At 48.4% G+C, this 22,441-nt stretch overlaps 9 protein-coding genes across 9 annotated transcripts; 5 read left to right on the top strand and 4 right to left on the bottom strand.

The window, feature by feature from the left end:
- The first annotated feature begins 309 nt into the window (after positions 1 to 309).
- Positions 310 to 4,168, top strand: ASPWEDRAFT_162755 (uncharacterized protein). The gene is made up of 2 exons (XM_040829835.1): positions 310 to 506; positions 569 to 4,168. Exons 1-2 carry the CDS (start codon positions 474 to 476, stop codon positions 4,070 to 4,072), a joined length of 3,537 nt encoding a protein of 1,178 aa, XP_040684734.1. The 5' UTR covers positions 310 to 473; the 3' UTR covers positions 4,073 to 4,168.
- Positions 4,169 to 4,346: 178 nt separating this feature from the next.
- On the bottom strand, positions 4,347 to 6,229 carry ASPWEDRAFT_45002 (translation initiation factor eIF5). Its single transcript, XM_040836416.1, has 2 exons — positions 6,193 to 6,229; positions 4,347 to 6,117 (listed from the first exon to the last, which is right to left on the bottom strand). Exon 2 carries the CDS (start codon positions 5,744 to 5,746, stop codon positions 4,484 to 4,486), a length of 1,263 nt encoding a protein of 420 aa, XP_040684733.1. The 5' UTR covers positions 5,747 to 6,117; positions 6,193 to 6,229; the 3' UTR covers positions 4,347 to 4,483.
- A 345-nt stretch (positions 6,230 to 6,574) lies between these two features.
- Positions 6,575 to 9,081, top strand: ASPWEDRAFT_44999 (bifunctional hydroxyethylthiazole kinase/thiamine-phosphate diphosphorylase). Its single transcript, XM_040836415.1, has 8 exons — positions 6,575 to 6,845; positions 6,985 to 7,096; positions 7,159 to 7,335; positions 7,394 to 7,529; positions 7,581 to 7,997; positions 8,056 to 8,432; positions 8,495 to 8,595; positions 8,678 to 9,081. Exons 2-8 carry the CDS (start codon positions 6,997 to 6,999, stop codon positions 8,930 to 8,932), a joined length of 1,563 nt encoding a protein of 520 aa, XP_040684732.1. The 5' UTR covers positions 6,575 to 6,845; positions 6,985 to 6,996; the 3' UTR covers positions 8,933 to 9,081.
- A 186-nt stretch (positions 9,082 to 9,267) lies between these two features.
- ASPWEDRAFT_72057 (putative isochorismatase family hydrolase) lies at positions 9,268 to 10,100 on the top strand (the record flags this gene model as incomplete). Its single annotated transcript, XM_040839225.1, has 4 exons — positions 9,268 to 9,298; positions 9,357 to 9,372; positions 9,454 to 9,507; positions 9,584 to 10,100. 4 exons carry the CDS (start codon positions 9,268 to 9,270, stop codon positions 10,098 to 10,100), a joined length of 618 nt encoding a protein of 205 aa, XP_040684731.1.
- A 422-nt stretch (positions 10,101 to 10,522) lies between these two features.
- ASPWEDRAFT_176156 (uncharacterized protein) lies at positions 10,523 to 12,259 on the bottom strand (the record flags this gene model as incomplete). The annotated part of the gene is made up of 2 exons (XM_040831467.1): positions 10,523 to 11,997; positions 12,058 to 12,259. The coding sequence occupies 2 exons, from the start codon at positions 12,257 to 12,259 to the stop codon at positions 10,523 to 10,525; spliced, it is 1,677 nt and encodes a 558-aa protein (XP_040684730.1).
- Positions 12,260 to 13,228: 969 nt separating this feature from the next.
- Positions 13,229 to 14,258, bottom strand: ASPWEDRAFT_176155 (SGNH/GDSL hydrolase family protein; the record flags this gene model as incomplete). Its single annotated transcript, XM_040831466.1, has 5 exons — positions 13,229 to 13,362; positions 13,427 to 13,817; positions 13,891 to 13,969; positions 14,030 to 14,069; positions 14,123 to 14,258. 5 exons carry the CDS (start codon positions 14,256 to 14,258, stop codon positions 13,229 to 13,231), a joined length of 780 nt encoding a protein of 259 aa, XP_040684729.1.
- A 478-nt stretch (positions 14,259 to 14,736) lies between these two features.
- On the bottom strand, positions 14,737 to 16,433 carry ASPWEDRAFT_119892 (putative MFS transporter; the record flags this gene model as incomplete). The annotated part of the gene is made up of 4 exons (XM_040828949.1): positions 14,737 to 14,881; positions 14,949 to 15,690; positions 15,745 to 16,171; positions 16,236 to 16,433. 4 exons carry the CDS (start codon positions 16,431 to 16,433, stop codon positions 14,737 to 14,739), a joined length of 1,512 nt encoding a protein of 503 aa, XP_040684728.1.
- A 2,034-nt stretch (positions 16,434 to 18,467) lies between these two features.
- ASPWEDRAFT_677621 (uncharacterized protein) lies at positions 18,468 to 19,068 on the top strand. The gene has a single exon (XM_040838927.1). It carries the CDS (start codon positions 18,615 to 18,617, stop codon positions 18,936 to 18,938), a length of 324 nt encoding a protein of 107 aa, XP_040684727.1. The 5' UTR covers positions 18,468 to 18,614; the 3' UTR covers positions 18,939 to 19,068.
- Positions 19,069 to 19,232: 164 nt separating this feature from the next.
- On the top strand, positions 19,233 to 22,108 carry ASPWEDRAFT_119658 (chloride channel protein; the record flags this gene model as incomplete). The annotated part of the gene is made up of 3 exons (XM_040828926.1): positions 19,233 to 21,452; positions 21,507 to 21,899; positions 21,953 to 22,108. The coding sequence occupies 3 exons, from the start codon at positions 19,233 to 19,235 to the stop codon at positions 22,106 to 22,108; spliced, it is 2,769 nt and encodes a 922-aa protein (XP_040684726.1).
- Positions 22,109 to 22,441: the final 333 nt, after the last annotated feature.

Here is a 22,441-nt window from a genome sequence, read left to right as displayed (position 1 = left end):
GGCTCACAGGCAGCGAGACAGGCAGCCCTCGCGGAAAACGCGACGTGACGTGACGCGCGATTAATTAGAGTCACGTGCAGACAGTGGCAGAGCTATGTTATACAACTTATAGGCACATTATGATAACTAGCGCTGTATCATACTAAGTAAGCACTGTTTAAAGTAATGACGAGCACATATTTTAAATATTATCTTGATTCGACACGATGGAAAGAATCACTGAACACGCGAAAATCATCGAGTGCAAACAGTGCAAAATGATCTCTCTCACCGCCCTGTGATGGCCGGCAGAAAATGCGGGCACAAGCGGAGAAACGATGGCGACGATCTGGATTGATGCATCTCACAGGACTTTTCCATGACATTTGGGGATACTTAATAGGGGGATATGATAAATCCCAGAGCTTTACGGCCCTCATATTCCAACATCGTCTCTATCAGTTGCTTTTTTGGAGCTCTTTTAGCTAGACATAATGGAGAACTTGCGACAAGAGTCATTTAAGAAGGTATGCGACTGTTTAAACCGTACAGCATCAAAATAAAAACTAATTAATTTTTCTCTCAATAGCTTCGCGCTCCATGTGTCGAGCTCAGCTCCGTTGGTCTAGCGTTTCGTGGTAATCAATCAACTTCTACCGATGTCGTCCGAGCCCTCGAGCCTGTATACAACATTCTCAGCGAACTAGGCGATAAGGAAGCGTTGGACTCAAAGCTCGCCGAATACGCATTCTTTCCTCTATCACATATTTTCAACGAAACCCAGAGAGTCTCTGCACGTTGTCTGGAGCTGGCCGTGAACTGCTTGAGGGTTCTTGTTGGAAAAGGATGGCGGAAAAACCTGTCTCCACAGATGGGCAAGCAACTTATAATTCTTCTGACGTTGATTGTCGGTGGTGCACCCAGTAAGATCAATGGCAATAAACCTGCAAAGCCTGAATCAGAGGAGCTGGCTATTGCAGGCTTCAATTGTCTCTCGACTATCTTTAGCGCCCTGGAAGGGCCTGTGGCGGAACAAACAATATTTCACGAAATTGGCACAGCAACGGTTGTTGATCAAACCGTTTATATATTGCTGGAAGGAATCGCTGATGAAAGATCCGATGATCTATGTTTGGCTGCTGCAAAGGCTCTCCAAGCCCTATATCTTCGCGTTACTGACCGGGTAGTGCTGGCCAGTATCATGCCGCGAACTGTGTCTGCTTTGGCACGGGTACTGAAACCAACGACCCAGATACGCCGTTCCTATCGCTTGTTTGATATATGTCTCCAAGTGCTCAGTAGATTACTCAAGACAGTTCTCAATGACCAGGTCGCGAGCGTCATACCAGAAAAGCAAAGCCAGCCTCAAAAAGCCAATGATCGACTAGTGCTTGATGAATCTTGGCTCAAAGCTACGGCTACTCAAATGAAACTCGCGCTTGCTAATATTATAAAGATTAGACGCCATGAACGTTCCGAGGTGCAAGTCGCACTTCTTAACCTTTGTCTGGTTGTCATCGAGGACTGCCAAACTACATTGGCGGAATCGGTGCCCATGATGGTTGAAACAGTTGTCGCACTGTCTGACTTTGAAGATGACCAGGTTCCAAATAATGCATTTACAACGCTGAAGCATCTTGCCACTACTTACTTGGTGGTGCTGGATTCTCTAAAAGACTCTCTTCATACTTGGACTACATCGTTCCCGAGGGCAATGCAAGGCAATGACGAAACCGCCAAACAATGGGGCATTAAGCAGATATCTACCGTATTCCAAGTTCTGTCCCAAGTTCAGTCTGGGTCTGATATTCTTACGACAAGCTTGGCATCCGGGTTGTGTGATAGTGTCGCTACTGCAGTCAGCCGTTCAGACAATGCTCCCCAACCTTTAAGCTCCGACTTGTCCAATGATCTAAGTCTGGAAGTACTGGGCCAGGGTGTTGAATTAACATCATTCCCGCCAGTATTGCTCGGACATCGGAGTCAGCATCAAACACTTCAAGATCTCCAGTCCATGATAATCAGGCTTAATATATCTGAGTCCGGAAGTGAGATCACACGCTCTGTTATAAACCGAGTGCATAATACGTCTGGTGATTCCATAATTGCGCCTTTCTGGTTGGTTTTGACCTTCCTCAAGAATACTTCGCAACTCATATCTAGCTTTGATGATTTCATATCCTCTGACCATGTCGAACTTTCAATTTCATCCCCCACTAGGGCGAGCATGGTCGAAGAATTATATTATATATCGTTACCGGCACTAAGTGAACCAGTTTTTGACGGTTCCCGAGATTGGCGTGTTCTAGCACTTGCTTTGGAAGCGGTTGCACTGCAAGCACAGCAGCTTGGCGAAGCATTTCGACCGGAGCTCATGGATGCTTTATACCCTGTTCTCCAACTTCTAGCATCCAACAATCCGGGTCTTCAGAAGCATGCCATGACCTGTCTCAACATACTTACATCAGCTTGCAATTATCCAGATACTAGCACGCTGATTGTTGACAATGTCGACTACCTTGTCAACTCAGTGGCTTTGAAGCTTAACACCTTTGATGTCTCGCCCTATCCCCCTCAGGTCCTATTTATGATGGTTAAGTTGTGCGGTGCCAGGTTGATTCCGTATTTGGATGATTTGGTGGGCTCTATATTTGGAATCCTAGATCTATATCACGGATACCCGAAGCTTGTTGAGGTGATCTTCAAGACTCTGGCCGCGATAGTCGAGGAAGGGACAAAGAAACCGGCATCGCTGGCAATCACGGATGGTCAAGAGAAAAACCTTGTTGATCATCGCAAAAGACAATACAAGAGCTTGCGTATTCCCACACTCGCAGAGGACTTTGCATCCCGGAAAGCCAAACGTGCCAAGTATGCCCAGGAGGCAGAAGATATGGATGAAAGACTTGCACATCCCAAACAGCCATGGGTTACGGAGTCTCAGAAAGACAACGTTCCTGATATTGAGGATCTGGCCGGTGAAGGACAATCAGAAGAGCCATTGCCACCACCACGTGAACCCGAAGATGGCGAAAAGCCCCTGAGTAAATCGCACTCACTTCTATTACATATTGTCAACTCTATCCCATCGCACCTGACCTCACCTTCTCCACACCTCCGTCGCTCCCTGCTCTCTATCCTGATTCAAGTCCTTCCCGTTCTTGCACAAAATGAAAACAGCTTTCTTCCACTTATCAACGATCTCTGGCCGTCTATCATATCCAGAATAGTTTTTCCATCTTCGTTTGGATCTGAGTCATCTTCGAAAGCTCTCATGACAAGTGATGCATCTACCACCTCTGACGACCGACCTACAACCGGTGGTGGTGAGTTCGAATTAAAAGAAGAAATATACGTTATTACGTCCGCCTGCAAGACCGTGGAGATAATGTGCCAACATGCTGGAGACTTCATGGCATCCCGCATCGAAAGCGAGTTTCCTCGCTGGGAACGTCTCTACCGCCGCTCTTGGGAGAAAGTACGTCAAGACGCAGAAAAGGCGATCGAGAGACGAGCTCAACAGCAACGGAAAACCAATTCCACTAGCGATAATAATCTCGAGTCGTCTCGAAACGGGTTCGACATGTTACTTTCCCTTGGTCTGTCGCAGACCATGTCGTTGACAACAGCTGGGGCTGCCTCGGGTGCTCGCGCATTCACCCCCCACCACAGTCTTTGGCGGGCCTTGGGCTCGTTGTTCATTACCCTCCTCACGCACGTTCGTCTCCCCTTGTCTGTAGGAGACCAGATTTGCGAATTCCTCGGTGCGTGGATTGCACGCTTTGCCGGGCCAGGTTACTATCTCGTGTCTCATCTACAAGCTACTCGCAGAGAAGCAGGAACAGAGGAACCTCCTAGAGATCTCGAAAACCAACAAGCAGATATCCGGCCTGTTGAAGAGGCCATCCGAGCTATGGAGGCTTGGAACGCCGATCTGACCTGGTTCATTTTCCAGCAACAGAAGACACAGGTATTTGGTATCATGAGCAAAGACAAAGTAGGGCATGCATCTGGAATGAGGGTCCCACACCAAGACTCGAAACGCTGGAGCTTCCTTGGAGGTCGGTTAATGTTTGCAGAAATGGCATTTTAGATGGCCCCTTCAAGGGCGTATATAAATTGGCGTACATAGCCGAATATAATGATTGATGTTTTTGAATAGACAGTGATACTGCTTTCTGGCGTGTCGCAAGAGTATCCTACCTCTTGTCCTAGATGCAGACCGGCTTGTTTACGAGGCGTTTAGCTTACGATACTATGGAAAATCGGGTGCAGATACGACATGGAAGATGTTGAATTGATAACTAATCTGGTTGACTTCAGGCAAGCTGCCACTGGTCAACACATCCAAACATGTACTAGATGCTGCCAAAGACATGGCTTTGGCGTGCTTGTAAAGAGTGTAAAATCACTGAAGGATAGGAAATAGAGGAGCAAATCAAAGCAAAACGAACATAGCAACTAGACTGATCTGATGAAGATCATAAGGAGTGAGATGATTTGTCTATTCCTCATCGCTGCTTTCCTCCTCATCGCTCTCGGCATTTTCAAGCCACTCGAGGAATGGTTGGGCGGTTTTGCGGATCTTCTTGCTAGTTGAAATGTCGACATACTTCTTGCTAGCCTTGGCACCCCATGCCTTGAGGGTTTCCTCAGACACAAGATCCTCTTGGTAGTAGCCCAAAAGGATGGCCGGGATCTGGGGCAAGAGCTCAGGACGATCCTTGCCGACGAAGCGCTCAGTGCCTCCAAGGAATGCCTTCTCGTGGCGCTCAGAGGTGATCAACTTCTGAAGCAGCGCTGCTCGGCTAGGGATCTGCTTGACAATCTTGTCATCGAAGATAGCCTGAGCGAGAACAGCCAAGGTCTTGTGCTTGGACTCAATACCGAATTCCTTGGCCTTCTTGTAAATGTCCACATCGCCGACGTTGGCGACACCGCCCTTCTCCTCAGCAGTGCTGATGATCCAGCTGCCAAGCTGGTCGTAAGAGGAAGCACCGTCGGCACCATCCTCGTCACCATCTTCAATCACAAGAGAACGCTTCAGGTCGTCGGGAAGCTCTTTGGCACGAGCCTTGACGGCCTCTTCAGACACATCAACGGCCCATTCGTCATCTTCGATCTCCTTTTCGGCTTCAATTGCCTGGGCCTCAGACTTGATGCGACGAGTGAGCTCATCGTCACTGCCGGCCTCGAGGGCAACTTCCTCGTCGCCATCCCCATTCTCAGAGCCATTGCTGTCTCCAGGGCTGCCATCCTTTTCACCATTTTTCTGGTTCTTCTGCTCACGGCGGGCCTTCTTGGAGGCCTTGTCCTTCTTTCCTCCCTTGGTGGGGGTATTCCGGACGATGAAAGTGCTCAGCTTAAGACGAGGATCGACATCCGAGCGCTGACCACAAGCCTTGCAGTCCAAGGTGATCTTTTCGTCCTTGATGTTAACATCCGTTTCAGGATTCTTGCACTTCTTGCAGAGGACGAATTTGGAAATGAAGCCATCAAGATAGTCCTGGAGCTTAGGAGCATCGTGGGCACCGTTGATGATCCAGCGTTCATCACTGGGTTTGGCGTTGGCCTGGGCACCCAGCTCAAATCCGAAGTACTTGATCACATAAGAAGGGGGACGACTGAGAGAGTTGGCAACAGAGTTCAAATTGACGATGACAGTCTTGATTCCGTTACCCTTGCCTTCAATCTTGGACTGCAAGCGTTCCATCTTGTAACGGTAGAAGGGATCGGAAACATCCCGGCGAATGTTGACAGTGGCCATGGTGACGGTGATGAATGATTAATTCTTCACGAAATGGGTATCAGTAGGGAGCGAAGGGAAGTCTGAACTAGGGATATCTTGACGAAACAAGACATGCGTAGTGAATTCCTTGATTGGGTGGAATGGTGGCGGTTTACGATCGTCTCGAGGGAACGATTGTCACAACGTGCAGGATAGTCCAGGGAATTTCAGCCACAGGACTTAGAGTGTATACTACAAGGTTTCGACGCGATGCGAAACGTTTGCAGCTTGAGCGGCAGATGGTGTTCGAAATCTCTGACGTAGGGCGAATACATAGACAAGTTCTCGGCCGACGTTTTGAAATTTGTGGCTTTCTCTGGCAAGGGGAGAGAAACCAAAAGATGGTTTATCTGCAAATGAAGAGGCAAAAACCCAGTCAGATCTCTTGGGACACTCAGTGGCGGATGACTGACGGATGACCGTACAGGACTGACCAGAGTGACTTCTTTATTGAGCAAACCGTGAGGCTGCAGAGTCAAAAACGCGTCGAACAGTTTGAATACGATGGAATCGACGATGAAACAGCGTCGATGGCTGTCGATCTGTGATGGAAAATATGGTGGCCTTTTAGTGGTCGGTGTGTGGGAGAAGGAAAGAAGAAAAGAGAAAAAGATTTCGCTCTACGCCAAAACATAAAAACGAGAGGGCAAAACATGCAAACAGCTGACTCAGCAGAAAACGCCGATGTTCGGATCCGAGTCCTCCGAGACCACGTGCCTGAATGCCTGGATACTGTGGCCTGAGGCAAAAAGACAGGCGTATTTACTTTACCGTAATTTACACCATCATCGAGAGATTCGAAGATTGCTTCATTCTTTCTTTTTCATATGAACAGAAAGCAGTCATTTTTTGATGAGAGAAGCTTCATCATGATCTCATCATCAGGTCTTCTATTACTTTTTAACAACAATTCAGGAATGAGGACTTGGTGAGATGGCCTCATTTCCTGACAGTAAACTTCGTCTGCCGTCCCCACAGCGTCCCCAACGTCACTTAGAGAGTCATTTTTGCGATTGACGACATATTTCTCACTTGTCGCTTGCTTCGTGCGTTCATTGTCAATTGAGAATCTTGTAAGGTGAGTCCACATTGATGAGTTTTTTTCTATCAAGTCACGGCAATAATTCTTTGTCTTTCCGTTGGCAATTGCTGCGATCCTGCCCCTCCCCGCCGCCAAAACCCCTCTTCATGAAAGAGCTTTTCTAAACAACAGACAGAGCACGGTCAAGATGCCTTTAGATCTCTCTCTATACTTGGTCACTGACTCAACCCCGGCCATCCTCAAAGGTCGTGACCTTTGCAAAGTGGTGGAGGAAGCTCTTAAGGGAGGTCAGGCGAACCCATCAACCCAACTCTTCATTGTCTTCCCTTGCTGAACGAATCACGTGTAGGCGTAACCATTGTTCAATACAGAGAAAAGAAGAGTGACACTGGAGTACTGATTGAAACGGCCAAGAAGCTGCACAAAATTACCCAGGCTTATGGGGTTCCATTGCTAATCAATGATCGTGTCGATGTTGCCTTGGCCGCTGGGGTTGAGGGTGTTCACCTTGGCCAAGATGATATGAGTATGAATATCCGCCTCATCCTTTAATAACTTCTGCGCCTCGGTCTAACTACGAACAGGCATCACAGAGGCCAAGAAGCTTCTTCCCGAGAACTCCATCGTCGGAATCACTGCCGCTTCCATCGAAGAAGCCCAAGAGGCGGTTAGGGCAGGTGCCGATTATCTCGGTGTAGGGACGATGTTTGCAACTCCGACGTAAGCATTGAACTAATCTAATGATAAAATGTCACATCTAACAACCCACAGTAAGACAAACACCAAGTCCATCATTGGCACCGCAGGCACCCAGGCCATTCTCGAGGCGATTTCAGATGAAGGTCGTTCGGTTGGTACCGTGTCCATCGGTGGAATCAATATCTCCAATGTGCAGCGAGTTCTTTATCAGTCCCAGTCCCCCAGGAAGGGCCTGGATGGGGTTGCCATTGTCAGTGCCATCATGGCTGCTGATGACCCTGCAGCTGCAGCCGCTGAATTTGCGAAACGTATCAAATCCCCGCCACCATTCGCAACGGCGGCCCCAAAGTCTCCACGGGCGAATGAAGCTGCTGCTTTGCTTGAAGAGGTACCACATGTTGTCCGTGAGTTTGTCGTCGCACATCCGTTGGTACACAACATGATCAACTATGTCGTGGCCAATTTCGTTGCCAACGTAGCCTTGGCAATGTAAGTTTGTTTTCCGTGTCTGACTCAAATTCCAGCTAGACATGCTAACTACTAACAGGGGTGCATCTCCCATCATGTCTCCTCACGGAGATGAGGCCGTTGATTTGGCACAATACGACGGTGCTCTTGTCATCAACATGGGTACCCTGACCAGCGAAAGCGCACCGAACTACCTGAAGGCAATTAAGGCATACAACGAGCGTGGTAACCCGGTTGTCTATGACCCGGTAGGCGCCGCTGCCACCCACATCCGACGCGATACAGTTAAACAGCTCATGGCCGGGGGTTACTTTGATCTCATCAAGGGAAACGAGGGGGAAATCAAACAAGTTTCAGGAAGCAGTGCTGCCAGGCAACGTGGAGTTGACAGCGGACCCAGCAGTCTTGACGGTCAACAGAAGGCTACACTGGCCCGAGACCTGGCCCGCAGAGAGCGTAAGATATCCTCATACCCCGTGGATTTCACTCTAAGCGAATACTAACTCCTTTCCTCATAGGTAACATTGTGCTTCTGACTGGAGCCGTCGATTATCTCAGTGATGGAGAACGTGTGATTGCAATCGAAAACGGACATGAATTCCTCGGGCAGGTCACAGGCGTATGTTTCCCATTTCTTCAAAAATAACCCACGTCCCGTGCTCTCCTTCATGATGAAATTGCTAATTCCCAATGCACTCCAGACTGGCTGTGCCGTTGGTACCTTGTCGGGCTGCTTCTTGACTGTTCGCCCATCCGACAAACTTCTGGCCGTTCTTTCCGGTCTGATGATGTACGAGATTGCAGCAGAAAATGCCGCCTCCAAGGAATACGTTCGGGGACCAGGAAGTTTCGTCCCTGCATTCCTAGACGAGCTGTACGCCATCCGCCAGGCTGCTCTGAAAGGCGACGATAGCTGGTTCACCGGCCGGGGGAAGATCCAGGAGATTAAGCTGTAGAATGTGGTTGGCTGTGTTTTATATACCCTCTTATCCTTGGACTTAAAAAAGAAACATATGTACAGCTTGTGATGCTCTGACGAAAATAAAAATGAAATTTTCTGTCGTTACAGCAGAATTCAAAATTCCATGATGGAGGAAAGTCGGACTGTAAAATATTCATACCTTAGTGCCTTATCCCTCAGGCATGAACATTCTCCCCGCACCGCCGCTATTTTTCCCCGCTCGAATCTCCGCAGCGCCATTTCTCATCGATCGCAGAACGACTTGAACTTCATCAGTTCCTTAATTCTTCATCTTCAACAATTACTCGAGATATACAAAATCAGATCAACATGTCCATGTTCGGGAAAGCCTGTCGGATCCGTAAGAATCACCCAGAACCAATCCATCCTAGATGCAATATACTGACTTGTCTTATCAGGTAACCCGGCCTTGTTGTACGTTTCACCATTTACCAGACTGAAAAGAAGGGATTGAAAAGAAGGGATTGAAAAGAAGGTCAAATTAACGAGACCCAGTATCTGCGATATTCAAGAGAAATTCCGCCCCGTCATCCATGAGTACTCGAAACTGTACGTTGATAAAGCCATCATCACCATCATCATATCAGCCCACGCCATTCCAAGATACCTAACATGAAATAAATAGCATCTCCACAACCGACAAAATGCTCAAAGCAGCCTCCACCCTCCAAATCCCCTTATTCGTGACCACCCAGAACCGTGCCCGACTAGGTGATACAGTCTCCGAATTACAACCGCACCTAGCAGGTCCCAACCTTCGCGCCAACGTCGACAAGACCTACTTTTCCATGGTCACGCCGGAGATCTCTTCTCTACTCAACGTGGAGGGTGAGGAGAAGTTGGATGTTATAATTGTTGGTATCGAGACGCATATTTGCGTTACGCAGACGACGCTTGATCTTCTATCAAATGGGAATAGGGTTTATATTCTCGTGGATGGAGTGAGTAGTGTCAATCCCGAGGAAAGAGGGATTGCCTTGGATCGATTGCGGGATGCCGGTGCGATCATCACTACGAGTGAGAGTATTTTGTTTGAGATTTTGAAGGATGCGAAGCGGCCTGAGTTTAAGGCTATTAGTGGGCTGGTGAAGGAGACCAAGGAGGAAACTAAAAGTGCTCTTGGGGCATTTTCTAAGATTTGAAGTTATATATGTTCATGCTGTGGCTTCGTGGGCTTTTTTTATAGTCGATGCTATGTAGTATGTTTTATCTACTTGGGGTGGGGTATATATATGATACTACCAGAGTCGGCACTGCGTAGATTGTCATATGTTGATGGTATTTCAATTACTATGCCAACATAGACTGCTACTGCATAGCAAATGTGCAAAGATCCTCATATCACTATCTAAACAGAGATCAAAGTCAGCCTCATGCATAGCAAATGTCATGATCGACTAGCACTGGTAGTGAATTGATGAACAGATCATGTTGCTCGTTGATCCGCATGCTCAATATCAGGACCCAGCAAAATTGTGACATGATAACCAGCAAATACAAAGACATGAAAGTGAGAAGGGGTTTAAAGACTACTATCCAAGTCGTCAAGACCAACCAACAGTGATTACTTTGGGTTCGTCACGACACGTTTCGATGGCTGAGACGAATTGAGCCAGCCAAACGCCGATGCACCGCCGATTGGATTAGACGCCCACTGTTTGCTTGCTCGGGCCTCGTCTGAAGCGCCTCTAGATGCTGGCTGGCTGGACTGACGAACAGGTTCCGGCTGCGACGTTGGCGAATCTGTGTTATCAGCGCCGGCGCTACTAAGAGCTGTTGCCGTCGACGTCACCCGCGAAGAGGACTTTGTGGGTCGCAAGACTTTCATCGTACGTCCCCTGGACGATGTGCCCGTTGCGGAAGCATTCGGATCTAACTTGGGGTCACGTCTCCACGAGCTCCAAACTCCGGCACCTTCGGGTTTAGCAGGTGAGGTAGGCTGGGAGTCCATCGCTGCGGTTGGTTTTGTCTGTGTCTGTTGGGTGCTGGGGTCCCCAGTTGTTTCGAGAGGGGTGGCAAAGTGAGGCTTCCGAGTATCCTCGGGTTCTTCAATAGAAACCCTGGCCGACACAGGTGCGGATACGGTTTGCCGAGGGGGACTCGCGGGCTGTCCATTGGTAGGAGGCTGATCTACAGGAGGGCCCTGGTTTGCGGCACGGTCGACAGGGGGCGTTTCAGACACGGTGCTTAAGTTCTTGAAAGCCGAGTCATTTTCGGGGCGCACTAGAGGGATGGAAATCTTATTTCTCTCGTCATCAACCATGATGATCTTGTCTTGTGAGAACAGTACGTCAGCGTTGTGGGACCGAAGCACATCGCTTCCAAGAATGATCTGGATGGAAGCGTCGTTGGGATCGACGTCACGAACGAGGAACCGGATTGTCAAAGCTGGGAGCTGCGGCAGTGGGCTGCTGGAACGAGAGGATGACTGATGGAGACTGGCTTCCGGAAGGTACAACGGGAGCTTGATGTACTGTGAGTCTTCCTCCTGCGTGATGAGGTCGTCCAGGCCGAGTTTCCTAACCATCGGATAGCCCAAAGACGAAGCATAGGAGCCCGAGCACACGGCGGCATAGAGGAGCGACTCGTTGGAGAAGTTGGTTGTCAGCCAGCACCGAATGATACACGGCACGGGGCCCAGGAGGAAAAGGCCAGGCGGAGGGATAAGAGGAGATCCGCCAGCCGAAGAGCTCATCATTTTACTAGTCGTCTCCAGACCCAGGCTGTTGGTACGAGCCGAATGATGAGAAAATCCCGACGAACTCTGCCTCCCATCGGAGCGATGAGACAAAGATCGTTCGGTCAGCGGATGGCTTCCCATTCCGCTTCCTGTCCTCAGCGGAAGCTCGCTACTCGATCGACTGGCCTGTCCATAGTACCCGTGGATTGCACTTTCATCGAATCTAACGCTGTTTGCTCTGGACGCACCGCGCCTTGGCTCCTCTTCGCTATCTAACCCCATTGCACTACTCACCATTCCGTGATTCTGCCCCTGGTCGAAACCCTTGAACGCATCAGCGTGGGGATGGAACGTCGGCTCTGCAGAAACAATGGAACGTCAATATGATAAACTGGAAACAATGGGGATAGTATACTCACCTGTTGGTATTGCGCCTCCAATTGCGCTAGGAAAAGGCGATAATGGACCCCAGACACTCTTCAATCTCGCATCCTCATCCCTCCGCCGCTCCAGTCGAGCAATCCGCTCCGCCTGCTCGAACTGAGTGGCGTGCAGCTCCTTGAGCTCGTCGAATACACGCCAGATATCGTCGCGTGAAGCAAAGGGATATTGGGCATCCATATCCAATCAAGAACAAGACGGAAACCAAAACCTCACGAGGTGGCGATATTCAGGATGACACAAAACCAAAGGACCAAGACCAATGCTGCCTTGATGCACGCATCCGCCAGATTTAAAGCACCACTAGCTATGTCTTTTTCGAAATTCAAGAAATTTTTTTCTGTACTGTCCGTTTTCTTCGTATTTCCTCTCAAGCTCCTCCACCCTCGTGCTCTGCGAGACGGCCGTACGGCCGTCCACCCAGTCTGCTAATATCGAGTATCCGTTGTTCTTGTCAAGGCATATAAATCAAACCACCACGATAGCGAGAGACAGTAGAGCGATGGTACCGATAGTGAAGCGACCGAAATGAACAGGGAGGTAGCAGGCGGAAATAATCGGCTTTTCGGGGACTATCGTATGGGATGAAAAGAAAAACGGGGAGATGTGGTGTGCAAGTCGATGAACACTGAATCAGAGTTTTAAGTGACACAAGTCGATCATTCACTGGTTATTAGGAATAAGAAAATAAGGACGCGAAGGTCTGGATTCACCAGGAGAGACCGTGTTATTTGGACAGCTGAGGGGGGTGGCAGAAGGGAAGAGCTGGCTGTATGGAGAAGCTCCTGAGGAATAATAGATGAGTTGGAGAGAAAGGCAGTGAGGAATTTAGGGAATAAAGCCTGGGATAATTAGGAGACTGGCTTAAGGACCAGATGGAAATGTCTGGGATCAGGGATCCAGCAGAGAAAAAGTGCAGAGATGAACTGCTGGCTGACTGCAAGTGAGGGGATCCAACGCTGTTTCATGGACAAAGGATGAACGGCGTCTAGACCGCTTTCCGTCTCCGCCTTTTGCTGTCATGATGATCTTTCTTTTATATTATTTTCTTTTGATCTCCAATTTACTGATTCTTGTCTTTGATACCATTTCTTTGCTTGAGAATCTTTGTTCTACGATTTCTGCATATTTATCCCCAACCAATATCCCTCATTTCGGGGCCTCAAGCCATCCAGGAAACACCATCGGGAGCTTCTCGGGGTCTTGATCCGACCAATTCGCTCGAATCGTCTCCATCACCAGCTTATATAGCACTCGATATCCATCCGGAGTCAAATGCAGCCCTTGAAACCAGCTGTCAGCGGCCAAATAATAGTCAAGCGACAAGATGGGACGGATAAAACAAACCATCTGTCAGCAAGCTCTGCAGCTTTTCATTATTCGGCACATCTCTCGACCCAACCAAGGGCTGTCCTTCCTTCCAGCCAACGGTCGTCATAAACGCAGTCCAAAGATCCGCAACAGGCACTCCCAATGAAGTGGCGACTTCGCGAGCAGCCTCCGCGTACTGTTTCGTATAGCTAGCTGTTCGACTGGGGTGAGGCGTATTCTTCGATGCGTCAAAGCCTTCCAGTTGGTATTCATTTATCGGTGGCGGGGTGATGAGGATAATCCTCGGGTTCTGGGCTAATGTTGCCGGGTGTTGGATGATTCCTCGTAAGTTTTCCTTGTAGTCGTCTAGTGGAACATGCTGCTCTCTCTCGGGAACACATGCATCGTTGGCCCCGAAGAAAATCGTCTATCATGATGGATCGAACTGGTCAATATCGATCGTCTTGAGAAGCATCCAGCCAGGAATAAGGTGTTGTTACCATGAATCGCACCGTAGCCGTCGATGCCGCAGGAAAGAACTTGGGAAAGACCTTGATGGCATGGGCGGTAGTATAGCCCCTTTGAATCGGTCAGTTCAGTATCTTTTTATTTGTAAATTTCTGGTACGATGCGGCATACGAGAATCCACGGTTGATCACATCCAAACGTCGAACGTAGGCTATCGAAGTGGTCAGTTGCTAAGTCCACGAAGAACAAGGGAGCCAAACTCACCATCCTGAAGTGCTGGATGGAATCCAAATCCTCTTTCTTGGGAGCAAGACATCTGGGTGATTGAGTCCCCAAAGAGGATGAATTGATCGTAGGGTTGGTACAGGACATCGTCGTTCTGCTGGCCGTTGCTGGACATGACAATGATCACTTTATTCGATGAACCTTCAATTGAGCCTTGAAAGTGTAGATAGTAAGTGATACTATTCCGTACTTTGTATGTATATTGCGCGGATGTCTCTTGGATGAGGGGTTGGCGGGGGTTGAATTTGGCGAGTCGCGGTGGATCTTCGACTTTGAGTATATCATCACGAGCATCAATCGGTCTTAGCACCTAAATAATATTGCTGATATTTGAGGAGAAATTAAATCAATTCTCATATTCAAAATCAGCCATCGGGATTGATACACAATTTATCCACCAACAGCCTGCTCCATTTATCCGATTACCTATCTCAAATACCATTGATTGGATATACATAAAGAGATAAAGCACACAAGCACAATACCTAAATGTGCCAAGGTCATCTACGGTTCTCTAAAATACTCATACTACTGTATACCAATCGATTCATCATATCATAAATAATATACGTACATAAATATCCATAGAAACATCACTGATCCACTTTGTTGGAAGCTCGCCATTTCCTCCCCATAGCATGCACGGGGATAGTAAGCAGCAAACTAAACACCACCAAAAGTGCACACGCAATGCCCGAGCTAGCTGCTACTCCGACAGTATCGAACATATCAGGGAACCTGTTGGATGTTAGTCCTATGTCCAATATACCTAGAAATAGAAACAAGTAGAAAGGCAATCACTCACCAAAACGGACCAATGAATCCCCAAATCTGTCGGACAAAAGTAATAAAAACTCCTACACTTCCTGCATCTTGGGGGTAAGAATCAACAGCATACGTGATCATTACCGTTGTGACAATCTGATTTCCAAAGGCCGAAATGCCAGTGCCAATGATGGGTGGTACAACCCAGTGCCCGGGTGCTTGTTCGGTGCAGACCAAGAAAACAACGGTGCCAGCTATTGCGAGAAGGGTACCTGGATAGCTCAACCAGAGACGATATTCTGGTTCAGGCCGTTGCTGGATTTTGCGTGCGCGATGGTTCATCCAAAAGTCGGACATTGAACCCCCTACTTGCTCACCAAGGACGGATCCAATAATCACTCCGAGAAACTGAAGACCCAGTTGTTGGGTGTTGAGACCAAATTTGGCTTGTAAAAGCTGAGGTACTTCAACAGTAATGAGAACACTTCCGAACAGGAAGACCATGGCGTAGGCAACAGCCGGGATTAAGACGGTTGGTTTCATGAACAAGGCCAACGGGTGGAAGAACTCGCTGAGTCTCAGTGGACTAGGATCAATTCGGTGGAATGAAAAGTATTGGGCCTTCAGGTCAGACGCCTGGCTTTGGTTACTACCACCAAGGTAGCGCGTCTCGGGGCCAAAGAAGATGTATAAAATAAACTGAGCGGCATTTGTCATGGCGAGGACCCAAAAGATCCACCGATAGCCCACACGATAGGCGACAAATCCAAAAATAAAGGGCCCTGAAGAGCATGTTAGTTAGAATTAGAAGAATATCTGATAAGTGAAGAATCTACCAACTGGAACACCCAGTGTAATCAGTAGTGTCCAGATACCCATGTACTTAGCTCGCTCTCGTTTGAAAAAGGTTTCAGCCACCACCGCACTCCCAATGGCAGAAGCAGGGGAGATGAAAAAGGCAGTCAGAGCTCGGCACGCGGCCATAGAAGTATATGTTGGGCTTTTTGCGCATCCAACGTTGCAAAACAAACTCAGGATTGTGGACAAGAGGAAGACCGGGCGACGACCGAACCGATTCGACAAAGGTTTCCATAACAAAGGGGCACCTCCCAGGATAGCAATCTGAAGAGAAGTGAGATAGCTTGCTCTTTGTAACGATACTCCAAGATCTTCGGCGATAGTTTCATATGCTGGGATGATGCTTGCCGCAGTGAAGGTTCCCATGCAAGCGTGGAAGGCGACGAGGATTAGGTTGATCAGTTTCTACAGAGGACATACCCAGTCAGCAACCTTTAACCACAATGCTATAAAGCAGAACATATCATACCTTCCAGGTAGGCCAGTTGTATGGATCAGCATCCGACATGCTGGGTATGGGATCCAGCTCCAAGGTTCCATGGCGCTGAATGAGATAGTCTTGATGAGTTTGGGATAAGAAGTCCGCAGCAATGTCGCTAAAAGACTTTTGCTTTTCTTCATCTGCTTGCTCGAAATATTCGCTGTCACTCTTTTCTAGGCGTAGCATGTCCTTGCGGGTTGAAGATGGAGGAGAAACCTCTGACAGTTCGATAGAGGGCATGGTACGGTTTGGTCTTGTACCAATAGGTATTGCCAATTAGGGGTAGTGAGAACCGTGAGAGAAGAAGACAGAGAGTCGAGTCACAAAGAAATGAGTCTCGGGAAGGTGAGAGACGTAGGTCTATAAAGAAAAACCTGCGATCAGACCTGGTGCCCATTCCGCTGTCTCCACGCCCGAATAATCTGCATTTCCGGGGCACCCTAAGTCCCTGAAACCTGGGGTTGACATCAGTCTGGAGAATCTATAATCTGGGGACTGCAGAAGCTGAGGCTAGGCTGCGGATGATCAGTGTGGGATCGGGGAGGCGAGGTCAGCTCTCCACAATACATAGCCAATCTCGGGGAGGTGATCATTTCTGTCGCCAATTCCGCGTTGATGCTGCAAGGTTGGGAGCTCAATCATTCCGTGTCAATCATGTTGGTTGCCACAAAGTCATGTATCTGAGGCGAGCAAATTGTGGGGAGGGCGCATACTCGCCCCTCACGGGGTTAATGTCTTTCCCACCAGCTTATCAGACTGTTCGGGGGAGAGGAAGGCATTCAATCTGTAGTTCCAGACTGCAGCAAGGCCCTTCTAATCCATCTTGTTATGATCCAACATCCCCACTGATGTTGGTTTGATGGAGGCGTTGATTGTCCCCAGATGGGGAATTCCCCAGACTCCATAATCGCGAGGACCATCCACTGAAGAACTGGAATTCACAATTCTTTTGTGGTTCTTACGACATCCTTCATGAATCATTAATAAGGATTATATTTTCACTTCAGGGGGCATCTTCGCATTAAAGCTCTATCTGAGAACGTCCATCCACAAGCCATGAAGTGTGGCCAAGTAAAGCTGATGAGTGTGACAGGCTGATAGCCGGGCCAGCATTACTGCCTGGGGAATTAAGTCCGACAATAACAGAGTGCGTTATGGTATGCGACGACCAGGGGTAAGATGAGGGGAAATTCCGTCGATCGTGGGACGGTGGGAGGAATGCGTGGGGATCCCGTGATGCAAAGCCACGTTTTGTTCGACATACTGTCCTTTGGAGATTTATTCCGGGGTATATAATAATCGAAGCTTCTGCTTGATATTTGAATCGAGTCTCTAGTCGTAAAGTCTCACGATACCATGGATTTCTAGTTTGGTATAAGACAGGGTCAGTTCAAAATATTGTTTCAGAGACCATAATAAGAAAATGCGAGAAAGCCTGCTGTGGTAGTGCTAGAGCTTGAATAGTCAGCGATAAACAAGAGCCTTAAGGTAGGTAGTGATTTATTTGAACTGTTTCATCGAAAAGATGATAGAATATGCATGTTTCATGCACCAGTGATGAAATATAGCCTGGGGCTACCTGGGGTTCCATGACCAGGCCGAATAGGACAGGGACTTCCTTGAATCCTTTTATATACGCCATTTCATTGGCATCAGCGCCCGCAAGCCAATATTATCAAATAGAAGTTGGGTCACTTTTCATCTGCATCGTCGATCTGATATCTGATGATCCAGAGTCATTTCGCGGGGTACAGTACATGGCTGACGCTGTCAATAACGTCTGCATGGGCGCGGACTTCCAATATTCCAGCTGCACTGGCAGTGATCCGCTTCTCACATGTGCTTCTGCCCCTCCTTGCCTTTGCCATCGTGATATCTGACACGGACGTGGAGGGGCAAATCCAGACAGACGGTTCCTATTCGACAGCTTTGACGGACGCATCAAGCGGTGACACCCTATCCACTCTATCTCTGGGCCTCTGGGCTATTTCGGGCTTTCTGCATATCGGCGACAGTCCGAATCGTCTCCAAAAGATTTTCGTTGTCGTAGATGCGAGCAGACACCAATTCTGAAGGATGGTGCTAGCGACATCGAGGATTGTGGAATACTGGAATTGTGTGCTACCATGTTGATCTTCTCAGGGATAGATAAATAATCTCAGAAAGATAACGGCTTTCAAAGGCAAGTCAGGAAATGATCGTCCTGGATAGTGGAGCGGTTTGTGACACTAGCAGTAGAAAGCAGCATCGTCAGTCAGCAGCGAGACGGTAAGCAGCAATCAATATCATCATAATGCAAGCAAGCAAGCGATGCTTTAACAAACTCAAGGCAAAATTAATAAGAGATCAATTAAGAGAGCAACTCAGATGATCTGCCAGTGCCATGTCTTGCTGGGAATGACTCGTCATGGCTTGGTGTTGATCCCATCAGATGATGGTGGTTGGAGGCGACTAGATAACTTCGCGTCTTTGGTGGAGGTCATCTGCGCATCTCCTCAGTTGGAGCTCTTATTGCGATTCATATTCCGCTCTTTTCTTTTCTGCGCGTTTTTCTTTTTCTTTTCCTTTGTTTTCTTTTTCTCTTTCTCCCCTCCACTTAAGTCCGTTTCTTGTCCTCAGCCATTCTCGTTCTTTTATTCTGCTCATTTCCCCTCCCCGCGCAATCCCGCTATCCACTTTCTGCTTGTTTAGCGGTCAACTCCAAGTGGGAGATTGCACCTCCGACTGTCAAGTTTAGCCGTATTTCTGTCGAAACACTTTTATTTTTTATGGAGGATATGCTGGTTGGTGAGTGCTACAATACTTAATCCTCCAAAATCAATCCCATTTTGATCCTTTCTCCCCTAAATGAAGCTCTCCGACTTCCGCAGAGGGTCCTCCGGGCGTGCGCATAGCCGAGGATTTCTCCATAAACAACAGCATTGCTTACAAGGTTCAGATCGCCACATTTAGTACGGAAGCTCTTTGGCTTCAACACCAATCATCATGCCTCGTTCGATCCCTTCATATTTTACCTCCGTTCCTCAGGAGGATCGACCTCCCGGTAGGAGTAACAGCCCGTCTACCACCCCCGGGCCTCGAACGGCACCTCCGTCTCCCGCCGCATATAGAAGAAGTCACAGCCTTCTCTCGGAACCTCACACTGGATATCAATCGCTAGAATCCCATATGGAGGTCGGAGAGACGACTAGTCTTCTGGGTAAATCCAAAGAGGATCGCAGAGGTGCTCCGCGACGGTCCTACACCAGTCTTTCTGCGTCTTCGGGGCCCGAAGTCACCTTTAGGCAGTCCCTGTTGGCTGGGAGCATGCGTCGGTCACGGCAGCATAGTCGGGCTAATTCACAGGTTAGGAGATTTACTCCCCAGCTACCCAGTAATGATGTGGACGACCATCCCAGCGCAACCCCGCCGGCCAAAGATGCCATGATCGCATCCTCCTTTCTGGATGAAAGAACTTGGTACGATCAGTTTACCTCGACTGATTGGGTGCACGACAGCATTGCAGATGGGGCCCGTCTCCGTGAGCTACGGAGTAGAAAGGACATACGTGGTCGGCTATTGGCTTCATTTGATGGCGCCCAGGGCTGGATTTTGGTCGCAGTGATCGGCTGCATAACTGCAGCGATCGCATATTTTGTGGACATAACGGAGGAGGCTTTATTCGATCTCAAGGAAGGGTTCTGCACCACGAGATGGTTTCATGGTCGGAGTACTTGTTGTCGGTACATCGAAGAAGACGAAACTTGCAACGCATGGCGGTCATGGTCCAACATTTTTGGATCTTCAGATTCGGATAACCAGTGGGTTGATTTTGGCATGTTTGTCTTCTGGGTTGTGATCCTATCTGTCATATCATGCGCTTTGACCCTGTTGACCAAAACGGTCGTGCCCTCGTCAGTCTCCCTGACAACGTTGGATGAGAACTTGGGTGCTGGTTCATCTCGAGGGTCGCATGGTGTGAGATGTAATGGGGAAGAGGCAGACTCTCCGGCCTCGGTTGTCAGCCCACATGCAGACTATGCAGGCCCCCCAACGCGCCCCGCTATGGTCTATTACCCTGCTGCAGGGAGTGGAGTGGCTGAGGTCAAAGTCATCAACAGTGGCTTTGTTCTGCATGGCTACCTGGGGCTGAAGACCTTGGTTGTCAAAACAATTGCTTTGATATTCAGCGTTTCATCTGGATTAAGTTTAGGAAAAGAAGGGCCCTATGTGCATATTGGCACCTGTGTGGGAAATATCTGCTGTCGAATTTTCCCCAAGTATAACCTCAACGATGGCAAGAGGCGTGAGGTCTTAAGTGCAAGTGCTGCCAGTGGTGTTGGTGTTGCCTTTGGAGCACCTATTGGCGGTGTGCTCTTCAGTTTGGAGGAAGTCAGTTACTATTTCCCCCCAAAGACTCTGTTCAGAACGTTCTTCTGTTGCATTGCTGCCGCCTTGTCTCTGAAGTTCCTCAACCCTTACGGGACGGGAAAGATTGTCTTGTTCGAGGTCCGCTACAACAGTGACTGGCTGATGTTCGAAATGGGTTTGTTCATTCTGCTCGGTATTCTGGGTGGAGCGACAGGTGCCCTCTTTATCAAAGCCTCCGGTTTTTGGGCACGATCTTTCCGACGTATTCCTTTAATCAAGCGTTGGCCAATGCTTGAGGTCATTCTCGTTGCGCTGTTGACGGGAGTAACGAGCTTCTGGAATCGATATACCAAACTTCCTGTCTCAGAACTCTTATTTGAATTGGCCAGTCCCTGCAAACACGATTCGGCTTCGCCAAATGGGTTATGCCCTACCGAAGATGGTATTGGTGGTATAATCCGCTACCTGCTTGTGGCGTTGGTGATTAAGAGTTTATTGACTACTGTAACCTTCGGAATCAAGGTCCCCGCCGGTATCTATGTGCCGTCCATGGTGGTAGGGGGTCTTATGGGTCGCATTGTGGGCCACATGGCCCAATATATGGTTTTGAAGTTCCCAAACTTCTTCTTATTTCAGTCATGTCCCGTGGATGCGGGAATGGAGGCTTGTGTGACTCCCGGTATATACGCAATGGTTGCTGCTGGTGCAACCATGTGCGGCGTGACCCGATTATCAGTTACTTTGGCTGTTATCCTGTTCGAACTGACCGGTAGCCTGAACCATGTGCTGCCATTTTCGTTGGCGGTCCTATGTGCAAAGTGGACAGCGGACGCGATCGAGCCTCGGAGTATCTACGTATGTAATGAGGTTGATACAGATGGCTGAGAATCTACAGCTAACAACTCATAGGATCTCTTAACTGACATGAACTCGTACCCATTCCTTGACAACAAGCTCCAGCCAGTGTCAGATGCAGAACTCGGGGATATTGTTCGACCGGTGCGAAAGAGTCGCATCATCGACGTCTCTAATACAGCCTGGGTGCCCGCGACAGAGCTCCGGTCAAAGCTCGAACATCTGTTGATGGCGGGTGAGCTGGACAGTGGTCTCCCTATTTTGCGCCACAAGGCCTTGTCTGGATTGATCCCGGCGCCTGATCTCGAATACGCCCTTGACAATCTTAAAGACGAAGAGAATACCTTGTGCCTAATGTCGATTGATCCTTCGACCCTGGTGACTGACAGTGAAGATGAGGACGACAATATCGCCTATCGGGCTGACTTTACTCGGTATATAGATCCAGTATGTTTCTCTAAGTCATTTTATATTTCTAAATGTATTAACACAGCTTCTAGGCCCCCGTTTCCCTCGATGTACATTCGCCCATCGACCTTGTTTACCAATGCTTTGCCAAGCTAGGCCTACGCTACCTCTGCGTGCTCCGAAATGGACAGTATGCAGGTTTGGTGCATAAAAAGGCTTTTGTAAAGTACATGAAAGAAAATGAGTAGAGGATTTTGACCTCTCGGTACAAAAGACGGTGCTTGAACTGTCCATGGAGGCCAATGGCATACGCCTCGTGACGCCTCTACAGATATTTTTTTGGATATGATCAGTATCTAGCAGCATGTCTTGGAGTTGGATTCCGTGCTTTTGAGTTGCATCATCTTACTCACAGCATCATCCTGGTTATGACTCTAACGGGTGATACTTGTGATTGTCTATATGCACCTTGATGTATATTTTTTGTTTTATTAGCGAGTGCATGTTTATGAGCGTGATGATTTATTGGACATGGCTTATGAATTCTAGTTGAACATATGTGGCTCATGATCTCGAGTGGT

Source organism: Aspergillus wentii (genome assembly GCF_001890725.1).
Source record: "Aspergillus wentii DTO 134E9 unplaced genomic scaffold ASPWEscaffold_8, whole genome shotgun sequence".
Taxonomy (NCBI): Eukaryota; Fungi; Ascomycota; class Eurotiomycetes; order Eurotiales; family Aspergillaceae; genus Aspergillus; species Aspergillus wentii.
Note: the sequence above shows the minus strand (reverse complement) of the source record. Positions and strands in the feature narration are given on the sequence as shown.